The 22,788-nt window shown below is 41.3% G+C and overlaps 1 protein-coding gene across 1 annotated transcript in view; it reads right to left on the bottom strand.

Moving 5' to 3' along the window:
• Positions 1-22,788, bottom strand: part of Cfap52 (cilia and flagella associated protein 52) — a 38,126-nt gene that overhangs the window by 14,140 nt on the left and 1,198 nt on the right. Inside the window, exons 2-7 of the mRNA XM_042694545.1 lie at positions 13,494-13,693; positions 12,769-12,905; positions 10,516-10,644; positions 7,316-7,415; positions 5,916-6,032; positions 1,305-1,405 (exon numbers count right to left, since the gene is read on the bottom strand). Coding sequence (XP_042550479.1) covers positions 1,305-1,405; positions 5,916-6,032; positions 7,316-7,415; positions 10,516-10,644; positions 12,769-12,905; positions 13,494-13,693 — 784 coding nt within the window. The remainder of the gene's footprint in view (positions 1-1,304; positions 1,406-5,915; positions 6,033-7,315; positions 7,416-10,515; positions 10,645-12,768; positions 12,906-13,493; positions 13,694-22,788) is intronic.

The raw sequence follows: 22,788 nt of genomic DNA, 5'->3' as shown, positions 1-22,788 counted from the left end.
ATAGTTGTGTTGGTAGCTTTAGTATGGTCTTGTTTGTGATCATTTGGGTAAATGCCCAAAAGTGGGATTGCTGGGTCATTGGGGAGCTCTATTTGGAGTCTTCTGAGGAACCTCCATACTGCTTTCCAAAGTGGTTGAACAAGTTTATATTCCCACCAACAATGCAGTAGGGTTCCCTTTTGGCCACATCCCCTCCAGCATCTGTTGTTATTAGAGTTCTTGATTATGGCCATTCTAACTGGGGTGAGATGGAATGTTAATGTTGTTTTGATTAGATTATCTGGTCTTATAGTGACATTTTTCATGCATGTATTACTCTCAAACCAGAATATTAGTTCTGGGAAGACAAAGACCATATCTTATTTTTTAATAGTATCTAGCACATTGGTTTGGATGGCAGTGTATAAAATTTTATTTATGGGGCTGAGAAGGTGGCTCAGTGGTAGAGCGCTTGCCTTGCGTGCATGAGGCCCTGGGTTCGATTCCTCAGCACATAAGCAAAAAGAAAAAAGCTGGAAGTGGCACTGTGGCTCAAGTGGTAGAGTGCTAGCATTGAGCTGAAGAGCTGAGGGACAGCACCCAGGCCCAGAGTTCAGGCCCCACAACTGGACTCAAAAAAAAATTTTTTTTATTTATGTTTATCTCAATTAAATGAGTCATGGAAACAATATAGCCTGGTATCTGGCACAAGAAATTAGCTGGTGAATATTGGCTATTTGTATTTAAAAGTGTTCACTATTTGCAAGTAATAGCTACTCACTGTGTAATCAATTTCATTGGATAATACCGTTTTTATTGTTATTATTAAGGGGTTGTACAAAGGGTTTACAATTCCATAAGTCAGGGTATGAGTACAATGCTTCTTGGACAATGTCACCCCTTCCTTTATTCTCCCTCATTTCCCCCCTCCTGTCCCTACCCACAACTTATATCATTCTTTTTTTTTTTTCTTCATAGTGAGAATATGCTAATTTTGGAAGTTTAAAATTTGAGAGTTGTGGGAGGTGATGAATTTGTAATGTATTTCCTTTGTTGTGTCTCCATATGTGGTGTAAAAATGTAAATATTTGTTAAATGGTGGTGCCTGTCTAGGTTATAGTGGATGACTTTGATTTGAGTCAACATAAACAATTTCACTGGCAAAGAAACCATTCTCTATTGTGATTGCAACTACTCATTTTAATAGCAAGGTGAACTTCTTTAACCAAATATGACTCTGCCAATACATTTTAGTTGGTGTCTTTAGGTGAATCTCCCTGTAGCGGGTCTTTTACTCTCCCAACCCTGTCCGGCCCAGAACTTACCTGATGGGTTTATAGCTGGGGCTTTTACAAAAGACCAGCAATCCAGCTCCGGAGCCGAGCAACAAACCACCCATCATCAGGCATCTGATAACGGTCACTCCCTATGCAGGGAAAACAGTACTATGAGAAAGGCCAAATGGTCTCATCATTAAGAATCAATGTAGTATTACATACCTGTAATTCCAGCTATACAGGAGTTATAAGTAGGAGCACTATAGCTTGAAACCAGCCGTAGGCATAAGTTAAGAACCTACTTTGAAAAAAAAAAAAAAGCAGAAAAGGCCTGCGGGCATGGCTGAAGTGGTAGAGCACGCTACCTAGTAAGTATAAGGCCCTGAATTCTAATCCCAGTATCACATACAAACACACATTCACACAAAAAGAATGAATACAATGCATGACACAGTGAACATGGCTGAGGCCATATGACTGTTACACATGATGGAGTTTATGAAGGTATTGGCTATGGTAGAACTTGGACATTGAATACTAACATGGGAGTGTATGTTATGAAGTAGCCTTCCTAGTCCTGCAAAAAGCAGATGTGCCTCATCATCCTTCTTCCTATCACCTGCAATATTTTGCTATTTTGTTGTAGTTGTTCTCAATTTTGCAGTACTGAGGTATGAGATCAGGGTCTTCTACATGCTAGCTCTTTTTGCTTTTTTAGACAAGGTCTTGCACTTTTTATTTTGTTGGCTCTTCTGCTCAAGGCTAGCGCTCTATCACTTGGATCCACAGCGCCACTTGTAGTTTTCTGGTGGTTAATTAGAGTCTCACTTTGGACTTTCTGCCTGAGCTGGCTTTGAACTTTGATCCTCAGATCTCAGCTCCCTGAGTAGCTAGGATTACAGGCATGAGCTGCTGGCACCTGGCTTGGGTCTTGCACTTTTTGCTTGGGCTGACCTTATTCTTTTACCTATACCTTCCCCACAGCTAAAATACAAGTATGTGGCACACACTCTCAGCTTGTCTGTTACATTGTTAACATTTTGCCCCATGGTCTTGAATCACAATCCTTTCAATCTCCATCTTTCAAGTACCTGGGATTAACAGATATGCGTTACTATACCCAACCACCTGTACATTTTGAATATGTTAAATATTAACACTTTCACATTCAGTGGAATTGAGTTAAAGTAGGAAGTATAAACGTAGCCTTAGCAATGCCAGTCTTTGAGTTATTCACAAAGTTTCTACCAAGATGCAATTCTTGTAAATGCAGATAGGCCAGATTTGCCATCTGAAGACATCACAGAAAGCTCCTTACTAACACTATTTCCTGAACTAAAGCAGTAGATACATCATCTTATCAGAAGTTAGAAACACATGGAAAATTCAAGCAATCTTCAAAGTTTAGGGATGTGTAATGACCTGCTTATATAGTGCCCACTCTAAACTTCTAATGCATGACAGCTAGAGTTTGAATGTGTCTCAAAGTCACCCAGTCCCCAATGCTACAGTACTGGGAGGTGACTAGGTCATGTACCCAGACATGCATCTGCCCTCCTGGAAGGAATAATGTCATCAAGGGAGGGGGTTGTTTTCAAGAGAGTGGAGTGTTACCAAGGCATAGGGCTTGTTGCAAAAAGTGAGCTTGGGAAGTGATGCTGTAGCTCAAAGTGGTAGAGTGCTAGCCTTAAGTGAAAAAGCTCAGGGATAGTGCCCAGGCCCTGAGTCCAAGTCCAATGATGGACACACACACACACACACACACACACACACACACACACACACACACACACACACACACACCACAAAACCACTTTTTCTGGCATGAGTAGCTTCTACCTGTAATCCTAGCTACTCAGGAGGCTGAGATCTGAGGATCACGGTTTGAAGTTAGTCCAGGCAGAAAACTCCCTGTGAGACTCTTATCTCCAATTAACCACTCAAAACCTAGAAGTGGCACTGTAGTTCAAAGTGGTAGAGTGCTAGCCTTTAGCAAAAAACTCAGGGAGTACCCTGTTTAAAAAAAATCCAGGGTATTAGCTTTGCTTATCTGACAAAGCTCAGGGGGGTATCATTATACAGATTTATGAACTTAGAGCCTTACATTTGGTAGGGCTCTACCACTGAGCTACTCCTCCAGCCCTTTTTGCAAGGTTATTTGTGTATGTGTGTGTGTCTGTGTGTCTGTGTGTGTCTGTGTGCTGGTAGCAGGAATTGAACTCAGTACTCTTACTCATTCTCATTCACCTTTCTTGCCCAAGGCTTGAATTCGTACCATTTGAATCACAACTCCAGTCTGGGGTTGTGCTAGTTAGTTAGAGATCGAGTTGCTCAGTTTTCCACCTGTACTGGCTTCAAACCCTAATCCTCTAGATTTCAGCCTCCCAAGTAGCTAGGATTCTAGGCATGAGCTACCAATGTCTAGGTGTACTGGTTATCTTTGAGCTACAGTTTGGATCCCCATTCCCTATCCCCTAGGCACACAGATGGACCACAAGCCTCCTATATAATGCTTCCTGATATGGCTGGGATGACAGATAAACACCTCCACACCATTGTGATGGAATCTCATGGACATTTTTTTTCCCCTGGGAATGCCTGTAACCACTATTCTCCAGACCTCATGAATAGCTAGAATTACAGGCTTGAACTGCCACACCCCGTTATTTATTCTTCTTTTATTTCTTTCATTAGAGTTTTGTAGTTTCTTCATACAGATCTTGTATTCAAGCTAAAAGCATGAATATTAAATAATCATATGATTAGGAAAATTCTGACATTTCCCCAAGAGCACAGTACTACATTTCAAAGTTTCTTGAGAATATCTGTTGAGGAGATAGAACCATCTGCTCTGTTATCCGAAGTGAAATAGACAGCAGCAGAGCCTAGCACAAACTTTCAAATTCAAAGTTTAGTAGAAACAGCTCTTGAGATGTTCTGGGGTGCTGGGAATAATAGCACTTATTATAAAACATCATTATTTGATGGTGAATATTTTATTTTGGTTTTAATTCAACATTATTAACTGGATTTTTTTTTCTTGGTCATGGGGCTTGAACTCTGGGCCTAGGTGCTATCCCTCAGCTCTTCAGCTCAAGACTAGTGCTCTACCACTTGAGCCATAGCACCACTCTTGATTTTCTGAGTGGTTTATTGGAGATAAAGAGTCTCATGGCCTTTCCTGCCTGGGCTGGTTTTGAATCATGATCCTCAGATCTCAGCCTCCTGAGTAGCTAGGATTATAGGCGTGAGCCACCATGCCCAGCTATTAACTGGATTTTTAACCAGAGTTGTTAGAAATTTTGCAAATATGAAGAATTGACTATTTTTAGGTCTCATTCATGACTTATCTGTTGAGGCTAAAACCCAAGATCTTATTATTACAGTACAAAAAAATGTATATCTCCAATTAACCACCAGAAAACCAGAAGTGGTGCTGTGGCTCAAGTGGTAGAGTGCTCACCTTGAGCTGAAGAGCTCAGGGACAGTGCCCAGGCCCAGAGTTCAATCCCCATGGCCACCACCACCAAAATGTATATGTATATGTATGATCTATAAGATAAAAGGGCGCCCCTCAACTGGGCTGAGACAAATGACAAATGACAAATAAGGATCCAAATCCTGAAGCAACAGCTCTTGTGCTTTGAAAAAGTAAAATTAGTTCAGGTGCTGAGTCCATATCTAAGGATACCCAGATACCCAGCAATGGTATTGCCTTAGAAGTAACCAGAGAAGCCAGCTTGAAGAACTATCCAGAACCCTTTGCAAATACAGATGTAGCTTTGGGAATATCACTAATTTGTGAGCATTTTTTTCTGTAGTGTGTGTGTGTGTGTGTGTGTGTGTGTGTGTGTGTGTGTGTGTCTGTGTCTGTGTCTGTGTCTGTGTCCTGGGGCTTAAACTCAGGGACTGGGTGCTATCCCTGAGCTTTTGTGCCCAAGGCTAGCACTGTACCACTTGAGCCTCAGCTCTACATGTCTGGCTCTTTTGGGGTGATTAATTGGAGATAAGAGGCTCACAGATTTTTCCTACCCAGGCTGTCTTCCAACTGTGTTCCTCAGATCTCAGTTCCTTGAGTAGCTAGGATTACAGGCCTGAGCCACTGACACCTCACTTCTATACTCTTTTTTGTTTTAATTTTTTTATGCCAGTTCTAAGGCAGCCTGGCACTTTTGCCCTACCTTTTTACTCAAGGCTGGTTCTCTATCACTTGAGCCACCATTTCATTTCCAGATTTTTGGTGGTTAATTAGAGTTAAGAGTCTCACAATTCATCTTCCTGGCCTGGCTTTTAAACCTCAAGCCTCAGATTCTTTTATTTTTTTGGGGTCCAGTCGTGGGGCCTGAACTCTGGGCCTGGGCGCTGTCCTTCAGCCCTTCAGCTCAAGGCTAGCGCTCTACCACTTGAGCCACAGTGCTACTTCTGGCTTTTTTCTTTTTGCTTATGTGGTGCTGAGGAATCGAACCCAGGGCCTCAAGCATGCAAGGCAAGCGCTCTACCACTGAGCCACCTTCCCAGCCCCTCAAGCCTCAGATTTTAACCTCCTGAATAGTTAAGATTACAGGCGTGAGCCACCAGCACTTGGCAACTCTACTTTTTCTGAATGAAAGTCTGTGCTACTGGTGGAGGGCAAAGGATATTGTGAGGGTCTCCACTCACCAAACTGTACTTGTCCTTCTTAGGCCCAGTGTCTGCCATCAATTTGGTCTTGGGATTCACTTTTAGAACATCTCCAGTTGTGGTACCAACGTAGAAAAAGCTGTCATCATCTGCCATCTGGGAATAGAGAAACAGAAACCTGGAAACATGATCAGAGAGAGGATAAGAGTCCTTTGAAACCCTGTGAGGACTAACAAGATGCTCATAGTGAGGTCCATCTTCCCAGACTCAAAGACAGTTAAGAACTGCTCTGGAGGGAGCAGTATCCTTGCCAAATATAAACCTGGAAGAAATATTAGTCTCCAGTTGACCTGTGCAATTCACTTGACATCTATTTTGGTCTGATAATAGCATGTACAATCTGCCTCGTGTCTACCCCTGAGACACTAGTGCTCCTAGGATGAAAGTGTACTCCTTCAAAGAGGCTATAGCCAGGCGCTGGTGGCTCATTCCCATAATCATGGTTCAAACCAACCCTGGCAGGAAATTCCATGACACTCTGATCTCCAACTAACCACCAAAAGGAAGTAGAGATGTGGTTCAAGTGATAGCCTTGAGCAAAAAGTTCAAGGACAGTGCCCAGGCCTTGAATTCAAGTCCCAGAACTGGTGTGCTCACACACACACACACACACACACACACACACACACACACACACAGCTATAATTTGCTTCACTTCATAAGTTTCCAACGTCTAATTCATAAAAAGACTATGAATTAAGCCAGGCACCAGTGGCTCACACCTGTAATCCTAGCTACTCAGGAGGCTGAGATCTGAGGATCACAGTTCAAAGACATCACGGGCAGGAAAGTCCAATTAACCACAAGAAAACCAGAGGTTGTGCTGTGGCTCAAGTTGAGCTCTCACCTGGAGCTGAAGAGCTCAGGGACAGTGCCCAGGCCCAGAGTTCAAGCCCCACAACTGACAAAAAAATAAAAAACAAAAAACAAACGCTGACTTAAATAAGAGGAATAGATCCATGGAGAATGAAGTCACAAGATATGAATCCACATTCAAAACATATGAACAATTTCTCTTTATGGGAGAAACATATTTAAACAATGAATTTTACTATCAGAACCTTATTTCCAGTACTGTAATCAACATTGGTGGCATAGAGATGTGTCACTGTGTCTGAATGCCACCTGTCTACATCACTTCCACTGGGTGAGGCAGGGTTTGGGTGTCTGGTGACAGCTCAGGTCCCTGTTGATACAGGACCTGAAACAGTTTCTCCTCCTCCCCTGAAGAAAGTCCCAGAAATGAAGTCCCTCCCATCTGAATCTTGTCATCCACATTTGTACACCCACACATGCATACACACACACACACACCCCTCCATCAGAACTGTTAACAGGAACTAATAGTTACTTCACATGATACTTAAAGGGACACTTACGGAAATACTCATAACTATTCTTTTCAACTGTCCTGTCTGGCACTCTGTAGGCCGGATTTTTCTATTTGGGAGATCCAGTTCCCACACTCGAATTGTTCCACTATAAAGAAAAATCATAATTAGGTGGATATTTATTTAATGATCACTTCACATCTGTTTTATATTTTTCTGTATTCTCTCCAAGGAGAAGCTAGAAGAAAAAGAACCAAATCTCTCTTTTTTTTAGGGTATTTTTATGGCCTACTCTCTACTTAGGATCTTCTATTAAGTCTGCATGACAGCTGTGAGACAGGTTTTTATGATCCTCATTCTCCAAATGAGATGAAGCAAACTAGGAATTCGCACTTAGCTATCTACCTTGAGGTTGTACTGTGTAGAATCAAGGAAACAAATACAGAGCAAACCAGAGTTCATTCTTGTTCTCCTCCTTTCTGGCAAGTAGATATATATACACACACCACACACACACACACACACACACACACACACACACACACACACACATATGTACTTGCCATACACACACACACACACACACATATATATGTACTTGTCAGAAAGGAGAACAAGAATGAACTCTGGTTTGTATATATATATATATATATACACACATATATATATATGTATGTATACATATGTATATATGTATATATAGATATTTGCCAGAAATACCATATATTTTTTTTTTGATAGTTGTTGACATTGTGAAAGAGCTAAGGTCCAGATGCTAAACATATACATTACCATATATACTTCTCTTTTGGTTTTAAGAATGCTTATTAATTTGCAATGTACTATTACATATATTATATATTATATATTATATATATGACACCTATGTTAACTGTAGTCATCACATCACACAATATATACAGTCTGAGTGTCCATCAGTAGATAAATAGATAAAGAAAATGTGGTATAGCTGCCAGCCAGTGGCTCAGGCCTGTAAGCCTACCTACTGGGAAATCTGAGAACCGAGAATCAACCTTGGTAGACAGCCCAGGCAGGAACATTCATGAGATTCTTAGCTCCAATTAACCACCAAAAAACCAGAAGTGGGGCTGTGGCTCAAGTGGTAGAGCTCCAACCTTCAGCAAAATACTAGAGGACAGCACCGAGGCTCTGAGTTCAAGCCTTAGTATCAGCACACACACACACACACACACACAAATGTGATAGATAGATATGGTACATATATATATATATATATATATATACATATATATATATATATATATATATATATATATATATATCTGCAAAGGAATACTCTTCAGCCTTAAGAAGAAAGTAAATCATGTCATTGGTGACAATATGGATGAACACGGAGGACTTAGGCTAAGTGAGACAAGCCTGTATGGAAATACAAACACTGAATGATCTCATTCTTGTGGAATCTAAAGGGCCATACTTACAGGAACAGAGTTCCTGGAGGCCGAGAAAGCGGAGAGTAAGGAAAGCTTGTTAGGAGGACAAAGATATTGAGTTATATGGAAAATTTTTAAAGGAAAATACCTTGTACAGAGAGACCTGTCTTAAAGGAAGGAAAAAGGAAGACAAAGCAGGTCAAAGTTAAATGAAGCACTTCACACAGGACTAAATGTCTGGTTGGTATTTAATAATTAGATGTTGAGTTAATCTGATTTAGTAGTTGTATAAAAATATCAAAATAGGGCTGGGAATGTGGCTTAGTGGTAGAGTGCTTGCCTAGCATGCATGAAGCCCTGGGTCGGATTCCTCAGTAATACATACACAGAAAAAGCTAGAAGTGGCACTGTGACTTAAGTGGTTAAGCAAAAGGAGCTCAGAGACAGTGCCCAGGCTCCGAGTTCAAGCCCAGGACTGGCCAAAAACAAAAAATCACAATAAACATCACCAGGATTTCTTGCCAGGTGCTGGTGGTTCATGCCTGTAATCCTAGCTACTTGGGAGGCTGAGATCTAAGGATCTCTGTTCCAAGCCAGCCCCAGAGAAAAGTTCATGAGACTCTTATCTCCAATTAACCAGCAAAAAGTAAAAGTGGAGGTATGGTAGAACACCAGTTTTAAGCAGAAATAGCCAAGCAAGAATGAGAGGCTCTAGATCCAAGCCCTAGAACCAACACCAAAAAAAAACCCAAAAAAACATGTACTTTGACCTTATATTTTCAAAGCTGTTATATTTGAACCTGTATGTGACATGAAACAAAGATGCTTTTATGCCTTTTGGCAGTAGTGGGGTTTGAACTCAGGACTTTGGGATTGCAAGACAAGTGCTCTACCACTGAGCCACCTTCCCAGCCCCAAGGACTTTGGGTTTGCTAGGAAAGTGCTCTACCACTTGAGCTGCACTAGGCATCCCAAGAATGTAGAACAAGGAGTTCAATCTGTAACTGACTGTAAACAATCAAGTGTGATAACTCATTACCTTTGACCAGCCGCTTTTATGTCTTTTATGTGTGTGTAACCTTTTCCTCAAATGCCAATCAGGGAGCTATCTAATTGACAGTTATTTATTTTGTTAGTTGGATATAGGCCTCTGTTCTGAGGTTCAGCTTGATCACCCTGAGCTGGTTGAAGCCGATCCTACTAGAAATGATGTCATATGGTTAATCATTTAAATATTTGAACTTCCTGGCACAGTTCATTTGCAAAATAGCATTTCATGACATCTAAAGTCAAGAGCAGGTAGTGAGAAATTCCAAGGAGTCAGTGAATCTGCGCAAACTATACAAATTCCTTGAAAAGCCCAAACTAGAAATCACACGTTTTCAGTAACAAAAAAAAGAACCTGAGTTCAGTGAATCTACAGAAACTTTGCAGTAGGAACCATAGCATTTTCCAAGAACCTTAGTGAAAAATGCCTAAACATTTGTTTGTTGACAGCCCTGGGGCTTGAACTCAGGGCCTAGGCACTGTTCCTGAGCTTCCTTTTGCTCAAGGCTAGCACTCAACCAATTGAGCCACAGCGCCACTTCAGATTTTTCTGTTTATGTGGTACTGAGGAATTGAACCCAGGGCTTCATGCATGCTAGGCAAGCACTCTTCCACTAAACCACATTCCCAGTCCCCTAAACATTTGAATGACTACAAACATTCTGAAAATTATGATGTAAAGTATTGGTCCAGGACTACAGGCATGTGTCCCCAAACTGGTATGACCGTGTTTTCTGGGCAAACAGCTAGATTATCTGTGATTTCTGACTGATGATTGTGACGTACTTTCCAGCAGTAACAAACATTTCATCCCGGCACCTGGAGAAGACCATGGTGGTGGCATTCCCAACATTGAGGCCAGCTGCTGGACTGCCGCAGATGGCATCTTTCTTGGCTATGCTCCACACCACCACACTGTCAAGACAAGAAGAAAAACAAATGGAACAAAACAAAACAAAAAATGCAGGCTTTCAAAATAATCAACAAGGACATCAGTGACTCCAGAAAAGAAAAACAACAAACAATGAAACAAAATAAGTTACCAACAAGGGAACAAAAATTACACTGGTTAGCTGGATGCTAGTGGCTCATAGCTGTAATCCTAGCTACTCAGAAGGCTGAGATCTGAGGATCATGGTTCAAAGCTAGCCCCGGCAGGAAAGTTCATGAGACTCTTATCTCCAATAAACTATCAGAAACTGGAAGTGGCACTATGGCAGAGTGGTAGACTGTTTGCCTTCAGGTGAAGAGCCCAGGGACAGTGCCCAGGCCCAGAGTCAAGCTCTACGACTGAACAACAACAACAAAAAAATTACACTGGTGCTCCCCCAACATCCATCTTTTCAAGTACAATGGTACTGGAAGTAAAATGTTTTAAAAGCTTCCAAGGAAAACAAGAGGCTAAACATCAATGAACTTGTCAGTCAAGTTGGATGCTAAAATAAAGACATCTACAATATGTAAACATGGAAGTTTAACATCCATTCATCTCTTGTAAGAGTTTTCCTTGGTGATGTGTTGCAGGGAGGGGAGATTGTAATAGAGGGACAAAAAATCCAGCCTAGAGGCCTGGCTGGATAAGAGGCAGAGTGCCAGTTAAGTGAGCAAGCTAAGCCAGCATGAGACCCAGAGTTCAAGCCCTAGTATTAACAAAAATTAATGGCAATAATTTTAAAATGCTACACAAACCTCATACACTATTTTTCTTCAATAGACTGTGTCTTTAACATCTATATTAGAAATATGTACTGAACTGCAGTGTTGCATTTTTTCCCCCGAATAGAGTGCTTTTATTATTTGTTTATTCATTTTGAGATATGGTCTCACTAGTTCACAATCCATGCTCCTAATTGCTGAGAGTACAACAGTGCACCATCATAGAACTGTCATTTTGGGGGTTTTGTTTTGTTTTGTTTTTGGCAGGGAGGAGATGTGGGTACTGGATCTTGAATTCAGGGCCTCTCACTCTTACTCTGCTTTTTCTTTCTCTCTCTCTTTTTTTTTTTGGTCGGTCGTGGGGTTTGAACTCTAGTTGTGGGTGCTGTCCCTGAGCTCTTCAGCTCAAGGTGAGTGCTCCACCACTTGAGCCATGGTGCCACGTCTGGTTTTCTGGTGGTTTATTAGAGAGAAGAGTCTCACGGACTTTCCTGCCTGGGCTGGCTTTGAACAGTGATCCTCAGATTTCAGCCTTCTAAGTAGCTAGGATTATAGGTGTGACCCACCAACTCCCAGCTGACTGTGCTTTTTCATTCAAAGCTAGTAGTACTCTACTACATGACCCATGCCTCTAGTCTAGCTGTTCTTTGCTAGTTATTTGGAGATAAAGGTCATGTGGACTTTTCTGAGCACACTGGCTTTGAACTGTCATTTTCAGAAATCAGCCTCTCTCCTGAGCAGCTAGGTATGAACTAATAGCAACCAGCTTCTATAATGCTTTCAATATACTTTTCTTTCAATTCATTAGTTTTTGTTCTTAGCTTACCAAATTTGACTGAGTCCCTCAAGGTCAACATTCATGTCTTGACAAGGCAAGTGTAAAAATGTGGAATTACACTGCCAAGGTTTATCACCAAGCTCTGTCACCAGCTGGTGAATTTAGCTCCTCAATCACCTTTAGATATCAACATCTTCCTCCTGAAGGAGAAGCTGTGTGGCTTAAAGGACATGACATGTGATCATGCTCAGTTCAATTGCTGTCCCATAGCAAGTGCTCTAGAAATGCTAGAAAATGACCACCATTGGCTTCATCATCCTTTCTTTTAGAACAACAGTTCTTGAATTTAGCTATAGGTTAGAATTACCTGGGAAGCTTTTATAAGTCCAAGAGTCCAAGCCAATCAAATCAGACACTGAAGGTGGCTCCAGGCATCAATAGTAGCTTAGAAGATTGCCAGGCTGACACTCACTTTTTTTGTGGTACTTTTCTCATAGGCATTTCATGAACTGCACACTCAAATACAGCCACGCCAAAAGAGGGCATTAGAGGGACCAGGATACCTGACACTTCTGGAAATACGCTAAACAGATTTAATTTCTTACCTTCCATCATCTGGGCCTCCAAGTGATACCAAGTACAGCTCATTAGGTGAAAAGGCAAGAGCTTCAATTTTGCCCTTGTGAAGGGACAGCCGAGCTATCAGTTCATTCTTCTTATAATCCCACAGGATAATATCTGCCTGGGAACGAGAATCTACTGTCAGATGAGGTGCTGCTGTTTACACCTAGAATCCTAACTATTCAGGAGGCTGGGATCTAAGGATCACTGTTCCAACCCAGTCTAGAAAGGAAAGTCCATGAGACTCTTATCTCTTAACCAGCAAAAAAGCCAGAAATGGAGCTGTGGCTCAAGTACAACACTAAACTTGAGTAAAAATGCTAAGAGACAGCACCTAGACCCTGAGTTCAAGTCTCAGGTGTGCACACGCGTGCACACACACAAACATGGTCAGATGACTGATAAGCTTTCATATAAGCAGAATAATAGCTCCAAAAATAGTGGCTCTCCTATGTACTACAAACATGACAAACAGCAACAAAGACAGTCTTTTATTCTTAGATATTATCAGTCCCAAGCTTCAGTGTAGTATAAAACACAGCAGATTCCTCACCAGCAGCCAATAGAAGTAGAAATGACTTAGAAATCAAAGGGTGAGGAGGAAGGGTAAAACACAATAGCCTCCAAGCTAAGATCCTGGGGTGCCACTGGTCTTCTGGGAAAGCATCTAAAAAGAAACTTAACAATGAACTATGTTCACTCCATTTACCTTGAAGCCCATGAAAGTGACTTGGCCTGAAGCAATGTAATTTCCACTCTTGGAGATGGTCATACAAGAAACATTGTTGCCATGGCCATGGAGGAACTTCTGCTCATTAGTATTTATGGCCTGGATGAGGACAGTGCAGCCCAAGGGGTAAATCAGATGCTCCTGGTCTGGATGGCATTTGAGACCTGCTGGAACATGTCCTAAAAGAGAGATTTAAAAAAGAAAAAAATTATAAACCATGCTCTGGTAACTCACAGCCTGGACTCCTAGCTACTCAGGTGGCCAAGATCTGAAGATCACAGCCCAAAGCCACCCTGGGGCAGGAAAGTCCATAAGATTCTTTTTTTTTTTTTTTTTTGGGTCCGGTTGTGGGGCTTGAACTCTGGGCCTGGGCACTGTCCCTCAGCTCTTCAGCTCAAGGCTAGCGCTCTACCACTTGAGCCACAGAGCCACTTCCGGCTTTTTTCTTTTTGCTTATGTGGTGCTGAGGAATTGAACCCAGGGCCTCGGGCATGCAAGGCAAGCACTCTACCACTGAGCCACCTTCCCAGCCCATCCATAAGATTCTTATTCCCCAGAAAAGCCAGAAGTGGAGTTGTGGCTCAAGGGGTACGAGTGTCAGCCTTAAGCAAATAAAAGCTAAGGCCCTAAATTCAAGCCCCAGTTCAGGTTACACACATACATATACAACACCAACCATTATAATCAGGTACAGAAATGGCTGGTAATTTTTTAATCAGAGTGCAAAAGACAATACCTGCAATACACTTTGGTTCAATTAAAATAAGTACAGGGCAACGGGTAATCTTAATTTTTATTTCCTATACATCACTTGTCCATCTTGGCTGTGTATCAATCCCAAGGGATCCTGGTCAAGTCCAGATTCTGGTCTGAGGTCTGGGGTAGTGTTCAGATTCTGTGCTTCCCGCAAGCTCCGAGGGATGCTGATGCTGGTTCTGGAGGCCCGATTTAGACAAGATTATTCTAAGGGCTAATTTTCCTAATCCTCAAAAGTGTGAGAGCTCTAGCACAGGCAGCTTGTTTGGGAGAGAAAACAGGCAGAAGGGGAGATAGAGCCCATCAGCAGCTCAGTGGTCATCCTGTGAACATAAAATCTGGCTTCTGGGGGCTGGGAAGGTGGCTCAGTGGTAGAGCACTTGCCTTGCATGCATGAGGCCCTGGGTTCAATTCCCCAGCACCACATAAGCAAAAAAAAAAAAAAAGCCGGAAGTGGCGCTGTGGCCCAAATGGTAGAGTGCTAGACTTGAGCTGAAGAGCTGAGGGATAGCGTCCAAGCCCAGAGTTCAGGCCCCATGACTGGACCAAATTAAAAAAAAAAAAATCTGGCTTCTGTTACTTAGCACAATCTCCTCCAAGCTCACTCTTCTTTTTGTTGTTGTTGTTGCTTTGTTTTGCTTTTAATTATTATTATTAATATAATATAATATATTATAATTATAAGCTAATTAATATTATTATTAATTATTAATATTAATTATTATTACAGGGGCTTGTACTCAGGGCTTCCAGCTCTCCTTTGGCTTTTTCTTCTCAAGGCTAATGCTCTACCACTTGAGCCACATCCCCATTTCAGGTTTTTTTGTTTGCTTGTTTGCTTTGGTTTGCTGGTTAATTGGATATAAGAGCCTCATAGCCTTTCTACCATGGTAGGCTTCGAACCAGGATTCTTAGATCCCAGCCTTCTGAGTAGCTACCCTTCTGTTTTTAAGGCTAAACATTATTACTTGTGTGTGCGTGTGTGTGTGTGTGTGTGTGTGTGTGTGTGTGTGTGTGTGTGTGTGTGTGAAAGAGAGAGAGAGTTTAGTTTTATAAATCCATTTCTTTGTTCTTGGAATACTTAGGCTGTTTCTGTTTGTGAATGACATTGCAATGAACATGAAAGTGTAATCAGTTTCTCTTCAAGGTGCTGCTTTCATTTCCTTTGGATCTATATGCAGATACGGGGTTTCTTGATCATATGGGAGTTGTATTTTAATTTTTAAAATTATTTTCTGTAATGCTTTCTATAATGGCTAAAACAACTCATTCCCACCAACAGCAGGGATTCTGATCACATCACATTTCCACATTCTCATCAACAACTTGCTATCTTTTGTATGGTGATAGCCATTCTAACAGATGGTAGGTGATAGCTCATTGTGGTTTTGATTTGCATTTCGCTAATGATCAGTGATGTTGTGCACTTTTTAAAAAGCATATATACCTGTTAGCCATTTGTATGTCTCTTTTAGAAATACCTTTTCAGGGTCTTTAGCTGCTACTATTTCTATTTTCCTCCTGCTCCTGCTCCTGCTCCTCCTCCCCTCCTCCTCTTCCTCCTCCTCCTCCTCCTCCTCCTCCTCCTCCTCCTCCTCCTCCTCCTCCTCCTCCTCCTCCTCCTCCTCTCCTTCCTTTGCCAGTCTTGAGGCTTGAATTCCGGCCTGGGTACTGTCCTTGAAGTTTTTACTCTAGGTTGATGCTCTACCACTTTAGCCATAGTACCACATTCAGTTTTTATTCTGGTTAGTCATAGGGCTTGAACTCAGGGCTTAGGTCTGTCCCTGAGCTCTTTTTTTTTAATCAGTTGTGAGTCTGGGTGCTATCCCTCAGCTCTTCAGCTCAAGGCAAATGCTCTTGCACTTGAGCCACAGCACCACTTCTGGTTTTCTGGTGGTTAATTGAAGATAAGGGACTCACTTATCCTCACTTTCCTGCCTGGACTGGCTTTGAACCATGATCCTCAGATCTCAGCCTCCTGAGTAGCTAGAATTACAAGTGTGAGCCACCAGTGCCCAGCTCCCTGAGCTCTTTTGCTCATTCTACCACTTTGAGCCATAGCATCACTTCTGGTTTTCTCGTGGTTACTTGGCGATAAGAGTCTCATGGACTTAACTGCTCTAGCTGGCTTTGAACCACAATCCTCAGATCTCAGCTTCTTGAGTAGCTAGGATTACAGGCTTGAGCCACTGGCACCTGTCCACATTCAGCTTTTTTGGTAGTTAATTGGAGATAAGAGTCTTGTGAACTTTCCTTCCCAGGCTGGCTTCAAACCATGATTATCAGATTTGAGCCTCCTAAATAGTTAAAGGCTAAAGGTTAGCTATAAAGCTAGCCTGGCATCCTTAGCCTGTTTTTTAAATGACCCTTTAGAAGATGAGAAATGAGTCAGGCACAAGAAGACAATACTGCACAATCTCCCTCCTGTGGGAACTAAAAAAAAAATCCTACATTCATAGAAGCAGAGTAGAATGGTGATCGTCAGGGTTTGCAGGTGGGGAGAATCAGAGATGATGGTGAACGGATTACAAAGTTAGGTATCCAAGATGCTAAGTCTTGGACACCTACTGTACAGATACAGCTACAATTAATTATATTTGCATTATTCACTTGCTAAGAGAATTGATCTTTGGCATTCCTATCATATATACAAAATCAATAACTTCACAAGGTGGGCATGTTCATTATTTTGATGGTGGGAATAATTTCACACCGTACACATATATCAAAATATGAAGTTGTATATTTTATATACTTTTTTGGGGGGGTGGTCATGGGGCTTGAACTCTGGGCCTGGGAGCTGCCACTGAGCTCTTCAGATCAAGGAGAGTGCTCTACCACTTGAGTCACAGCACCACTTCTGGTTTTCTGGTAGTTAATTGGAGATTAGAGTCCCATGAACTTTCCTGCCCAGGCTAGCTTTGAATGGTAATCCTCAAATGTCAGCCTCCTGAGTAGCTGATTATAGGTGTGAGCTACTGGTGCCCAGCTTTATACACTTTCTGTGGTTCAAGGCTTTTGAATTCACGGCCTTATGCTTAACTAGACAGGAGCAAAACTCCACTTGAGCCACACCTCCTGCCCCTTTTTAGCCTTAGTTATTTTTGGATAGGGTCTATCCTGGAGCTAGCATTGGACCACAATCCTCCTACCTGAGTCTTCCATGTAGTAGAAATTATAGGTATGCTACAACCCTTAGCTTGTTGATTTAGGAGTTTCAACTCTTTGCCTGGATTGATCTTTTTTTTTTTAATATATTTTTATTGTGAAAATATTGTACAGAGGGGTTACAATTATGTGGGTAAGATAATGAGCACATTTCTTATCTACATTGTAGCCTCCTGCTTTTCCCCTTCCCGTCCCTTCGTATCTTCTCCTCCCCCCTCCCCCCCCCCCCCCCCCCCCCCCCCGTCTTCCCCCACCAAAATTGTAAAGTTCGTTTTTCGACGTAACGACTTGTACATCTCATTGTTGCAATGGGTCCTCCTGTATCCCTGCTTTTACAATTTGTTTTTTCCCTTCCCCTCCACATATACCAACATCATATATAGTGAAAGCAAGGGTTGTACCATGGGGGAGGGACATACAAGGCAACAAAGATATAATCTTTTAAATATGTTAGAAACAATTGCATGAAAGATCTCTCTCTCTCTCTCTCTCTCTCTCTCTCTTTTTTTGTTAGTCGTGGGGCTTGAGCTCTAGGCCTGGGAGCTGTCCCTGAACAATTCAGCTCAAGGCTCATGCTCTACCACATGAGCCATCGTGTCACTTCCAGTTTTCTGATGCTTTTTTTTTTAAATTGTGAGTAAGTGATTACATAATTTCCCAAATTTCACAGTATTGTGGAGTAATGATGCTCATTTAAAGCCATAAGCTCATTCTAACTTTCCTGGAGCAAATTGTCTATCACGGTCTATAACATATATCGGTGTACACATATGCACCATACATGTGACCAGCAGCATGGGGATATTTAGTAGTGGTTCGACCAGATGAGTGGAAGTTCTTTGTTTCTTAAGTCCTGTTAATTTTGTCATAGCACCTAACATTTTGGATTTAACATCCACTTATCAGGGAGACCATGTACCTTTTGACTCTTTGCTCTTGGCTTACCTCGCTCAACCTGATTTTTTCTAGCTCCATCCATTTCCCTGCAAATGCCATTATTTTGTCATTTCTAATGGCTGCATAATATTCCAATGTGTATAGATACCACAATTTTTGGATCCATTCATCTGTGGTGGGGCATCTGGGTTGTTTCCATATCCTAGCTATTGTGAACAGTGCTGCAATAAACACGGAGGTGCATGTGTCCTTGTATATTGGTTCCTGTTGTTCAGGGTAGATGCCTAGATGGATTGATCTTAAACCACAATTCTCCTAATTTCTGCCTCCTTTGTATCTAGGATTACAGTTATGTGTCACCATACCTGGATTCTACAATCTTTTACTAGTCAAGTCTATGTCAATAAGACTTGAAACACATTTTTCTTTGGTAATCTTGGGTTCTGAGCCAACACTCCAGACCTTCATCACACTGGGTATTTTGAGATAGGATCTTCACTCTCTGCCCAGGCCCATGCCTGGATTACTACTATCCTCCTAGCTGGGACAGCAGACATGCACCACTGCATTCTTCTTCCATTGACATAGAGCTTCACAAATTTTCATTGCCTGGGCTGGCCTGGAACTCTAGTCCTCCTGAGCTCAGCCTCCTGCATACTTGGGATGATAGACTCATACCAACATGTCCAGCTATTGGTTGAGAGAGGGTCTTGTGAACTTTTTTTGCCTGGGTTGGTTTGGGCTATGATCTTCCTGATTTGAGCCTCCTGAGAGCTAGGATTATAGGCGTGAGACACTGTGCTCATTTTGGATGGGAATTTTTAATTGTTTCAGTTTTAAGTGACCACTAGGTGACCTGGAAGAGCTTAGAAGCATTCACAGTGGGATCTCTTTCCTTGTGTCCATCCTCCAAATTTGTGCCAAGAATCACCCCTATGGCAAAACTTTGTGATATGTTTGAACATGAAATCACTATTAACTATTATCTATAGTTAATATCATCTTAGATTAGAAAAATTGTGGTTACTCCTCATGTTTAATCTGCAATATAAACTTTAAAGCCAGATTGACTCCTTTAAGCAGTCATGATTGTATTTTTAGTGACATGGTGTTAATCATACAATATAATTTCAGGAGCAATAACTTCATAATAATATATTATGCCTCCATTCTGAAAATAAGGAATGCTTGTCAATGAAGTCCTCTTTTATGACCCCCCCCCCCCATAGCAGTATATCCAACTTTTCTTCATGAAATTCTTACACATTTCTTATTATATTATAACTGGGTATTTTAAATGTGTGTTGCTATTTCCTTCTCTATGTCACAGTACAGCATGACATTTTGATACATATATGCAACATATAGTGATCAGATTAGTGTAACATTAGACATGTATCATTTCTTTCTACATTCAAAAGCCTGACATAGTGACTGATACCTGTAATCCTAGCTACTTAGGAGGTAGATCTCAGAAGAATCACAGTTAGAGGCCAGTCCACCACCTGAATGGAAACATCTGGGTGTAGTAGCTTGTACCTGTTATCTCAACTATGGTGGGAAGCATAAATAGGAAGATAGTAGTCCAAGTTGCCCCAAGGAAAAAGGGAGAGACTGTTTCAAAAATAACCAAAGCAGAAAAGGTCTGGGGACATAGTTCAAGTAGCAGAGTGCTTACCTAGCAAGCACAATGCCCTGAGTTCAAACTCCAGTACAAGTGAAATAAAATTCAGCGTTGTTGTCAACCATCTCTAGTCCCCTATACTGCAGAGCATTAAAAGTTACTCCTCCTATTTTGGCGCATTCCTGTATCTGTTAATCACTCCCCATTCTTTTCTTCTCCATACCCTTCAAGAGGGTGTGGAGAAGAAAGATCAAAAGTTGATCCCAAAAAATTTACTTTTCTCTTCCACATATTAGAACACATGCCTTTGTTGCATGGGTGTGCGTGTGCCTGTTTGTGTATTTCACTTCACATTATGTCCACCAGTACTCTGGTACTTAACTGAATTTTTATTTTGCCAGCCCTGGGGCTTGAACTCAGGGCCTGGGCACTGTCCCTGAGCTTCTTTTACTCAAGACTAGCACTTCAACACTTGAACCATAGTGCCACTTCTGGCTTTTTCTGTTTATGTGGCATTGAGGAATCGAACCCAGGGTTCATGCATGCTAGACAAACATTCTACCACTAAGCCATGCTTCCAGCCATTAAGTGACTTTTTCTTCCATATTTTACTTCCTCTGGAAATGTCTTGGACATTTCCATATCTAAACACATTCTTTTGTTCATATAGCTGAACGCAGTTATTGAAGAAATGCTTCCTTTCATTGAAATTGTGGGCATTCCTTTTTTATGAAGTAACTTCTTACAAGAATAAAGTATATTGCTTTTAGAAAATCCTACTCTTACTAAATATATATTTTCTTAGTTGCAAGACCCTTATAAAAATTCATATGGTTATCCATATGGAAAAAATAAAATTAGGTCTCTATTTCACATCACACACAAAGAATGTTCCAAGTGTTTAAAAGGCCTAAATGTGAAAAAAAAAACCCTCAAGACTTAACTATTTACACAGATATAGGAAATGACTTTTTTTTCACAACCATGTACAAAACCTCTATTAAATTTTAATAAAAAGCCAGCTGCTTGTAATCTTACCTACTCAAGAGGATGAGACCTCAGGATTGAAGTTTGAAGCCAGCAAAGCCAGGAAAGTCCATAAGACTCTTATCTCCAATTAACAACAACAACAACAATAAAGCCAGAAGTGGAGCTGTGGCTTATGTGGTAGAGAACAAGCCTTCAGCTAAGGGACAGTGCCCAGGCCCTGAGTTCAAGACCTACTACTGGCACACAACACACACACACACACACACACACACACACACACACACACACACAAACACAAATTAAAATTTAATTACAGAAGACAAAGTGAAAAGAAAAACAACCCAGAAAAAGCTATCTGTAATAGCCATAACACAAAAGAGTACCATTTAGCCAGGCACTGGTGGCTTATGCCTGGAATCCTAGCTACTCAGGAGTCTGAGATCTGAGGATCAAGTTTGGAAGCCACCTTGAACAGGAAAGTCCATGAGACTCTTATTTCCTATTAATCACAGAAAAAAGCCAGAAGTAGTGCTATAGCTCTAGTAGAGTGCTAGCTTTGAGCAAAAGGAGCTTAGGGACAGTGCCCAGGACCAGAATTCAAGGCCCAGGACTGGGAAAAAAAAAGAGTACACTTAATATACAAAGACCTTCCACAGAGCAATTTAAAAAACCAACAAAAAGCCGGGTGCTAGTGGTTCATGCCTGTAATCCTAGCTACTCAGGAGGCTGAGATCTGAGGATCGAGGTTCAAAGCCAGCCCAGGCAGGAAAGGCCATGAAACTCTTATCTCCAACAAACCACCAGAAAACCAGAAGTGGCACTGTGGCTCAAGTGGTAGAGTGCTAGCCTTGAGCTGAAGAGCTGAGGGATGGCACTCAGGCCCAGAGTTCAAGCCCCACAACCGACAACAAACAAACAAACAAAAAAACCAACAACATGAACTTACTAACAGGAAAAAAATGGGCAAAGGAATAGAAATGGGCAATTTATGATGAAGAAAATTGGAAACCCAGTTAACACATGATGTTCTTGACAAGTAATGAGTGAGATACATGTTTTGTTTTTCCTAGAATCTCATCCCCATCATAATGGCTAAAATTAGACATTTGTGATAATATTGAATGAAGGAACTGCTTGCTGGGAGAGTGAATAGCTTTGGAAGACAGTGTTCTATACTAATGATAGCTTGAATATGTAAGTACATACTGTATGTTTCATATACACAGAAGTGCCTGGGTTCCCTGGGAGCCACTAGCCCACTCCAAGTTCTATAACCTGCCCAATGTATACGTCAGCATGCAGGTGTACATGTCTTCAGAGTTATAGTCTTTGTATTTAATAGTTAGAATTGTTAATTACAAAAAAGAAAAGTCAACTCTGGTAGACAAAAGGAAAAAGAAAAAGAAAAAGAAAGAAAAGAAAAAAGAAAGAAAGAAAGAGGAAGGAAGGAAGAAAAGAAAAAATAAGAAGAATGAAGGAGGAAGAGGAGAGGAGAAGAGAAAGATGAAGAAGAAAACAAGTTATGTCATGGAAGGAATACAGGTAGCTCATAGAAGTTCAGAAAAGCATATTTGAAATGTGGGTGGGCTTAATAAACTGAACTAAGAAACTTTTTTTCTTCGTCTTTGTCTTGCTTTTTTTCTCTCTTCTTTCTTTCTCTTTCTCCCTTTCTTTCTCTTTTTTCCTCTCTTCCTTCCCTCCCTCCCTCCTTCCTTCCTTCTTTCCTTTCTTCCTTCCTACCTTCTCTCTCTCTCTCTCTCTTCTTTCTCTCTCCTCTCCTTTTCTCTTTTCCTCTCTTTTCTTTTTTCTTTCTTTTGCCAGTCCTGGGGCTTGACCTGT

Source organism: Dipodomys spectabilis, unplaced genomic scaffold, assembly GCF_019054845.1.
Source record: "Dipodomys spectabilis isolate Male_0828 unplaced genomic scaffold, ASM1905484v1 ptg000004l, whole genome shotgun sequence".
Classification (NCBI taxonomy): Eukaryota; Metazoa; Chordata; class Mammalia; order Rodentia; family Heteromyidae; genus Dipodomys; species Dipodomys spectabilis.
Note: the sequence above shows the minus strand (reverse complement) of the source record. Positions and strands in the feature narration are given on the sequence as shown.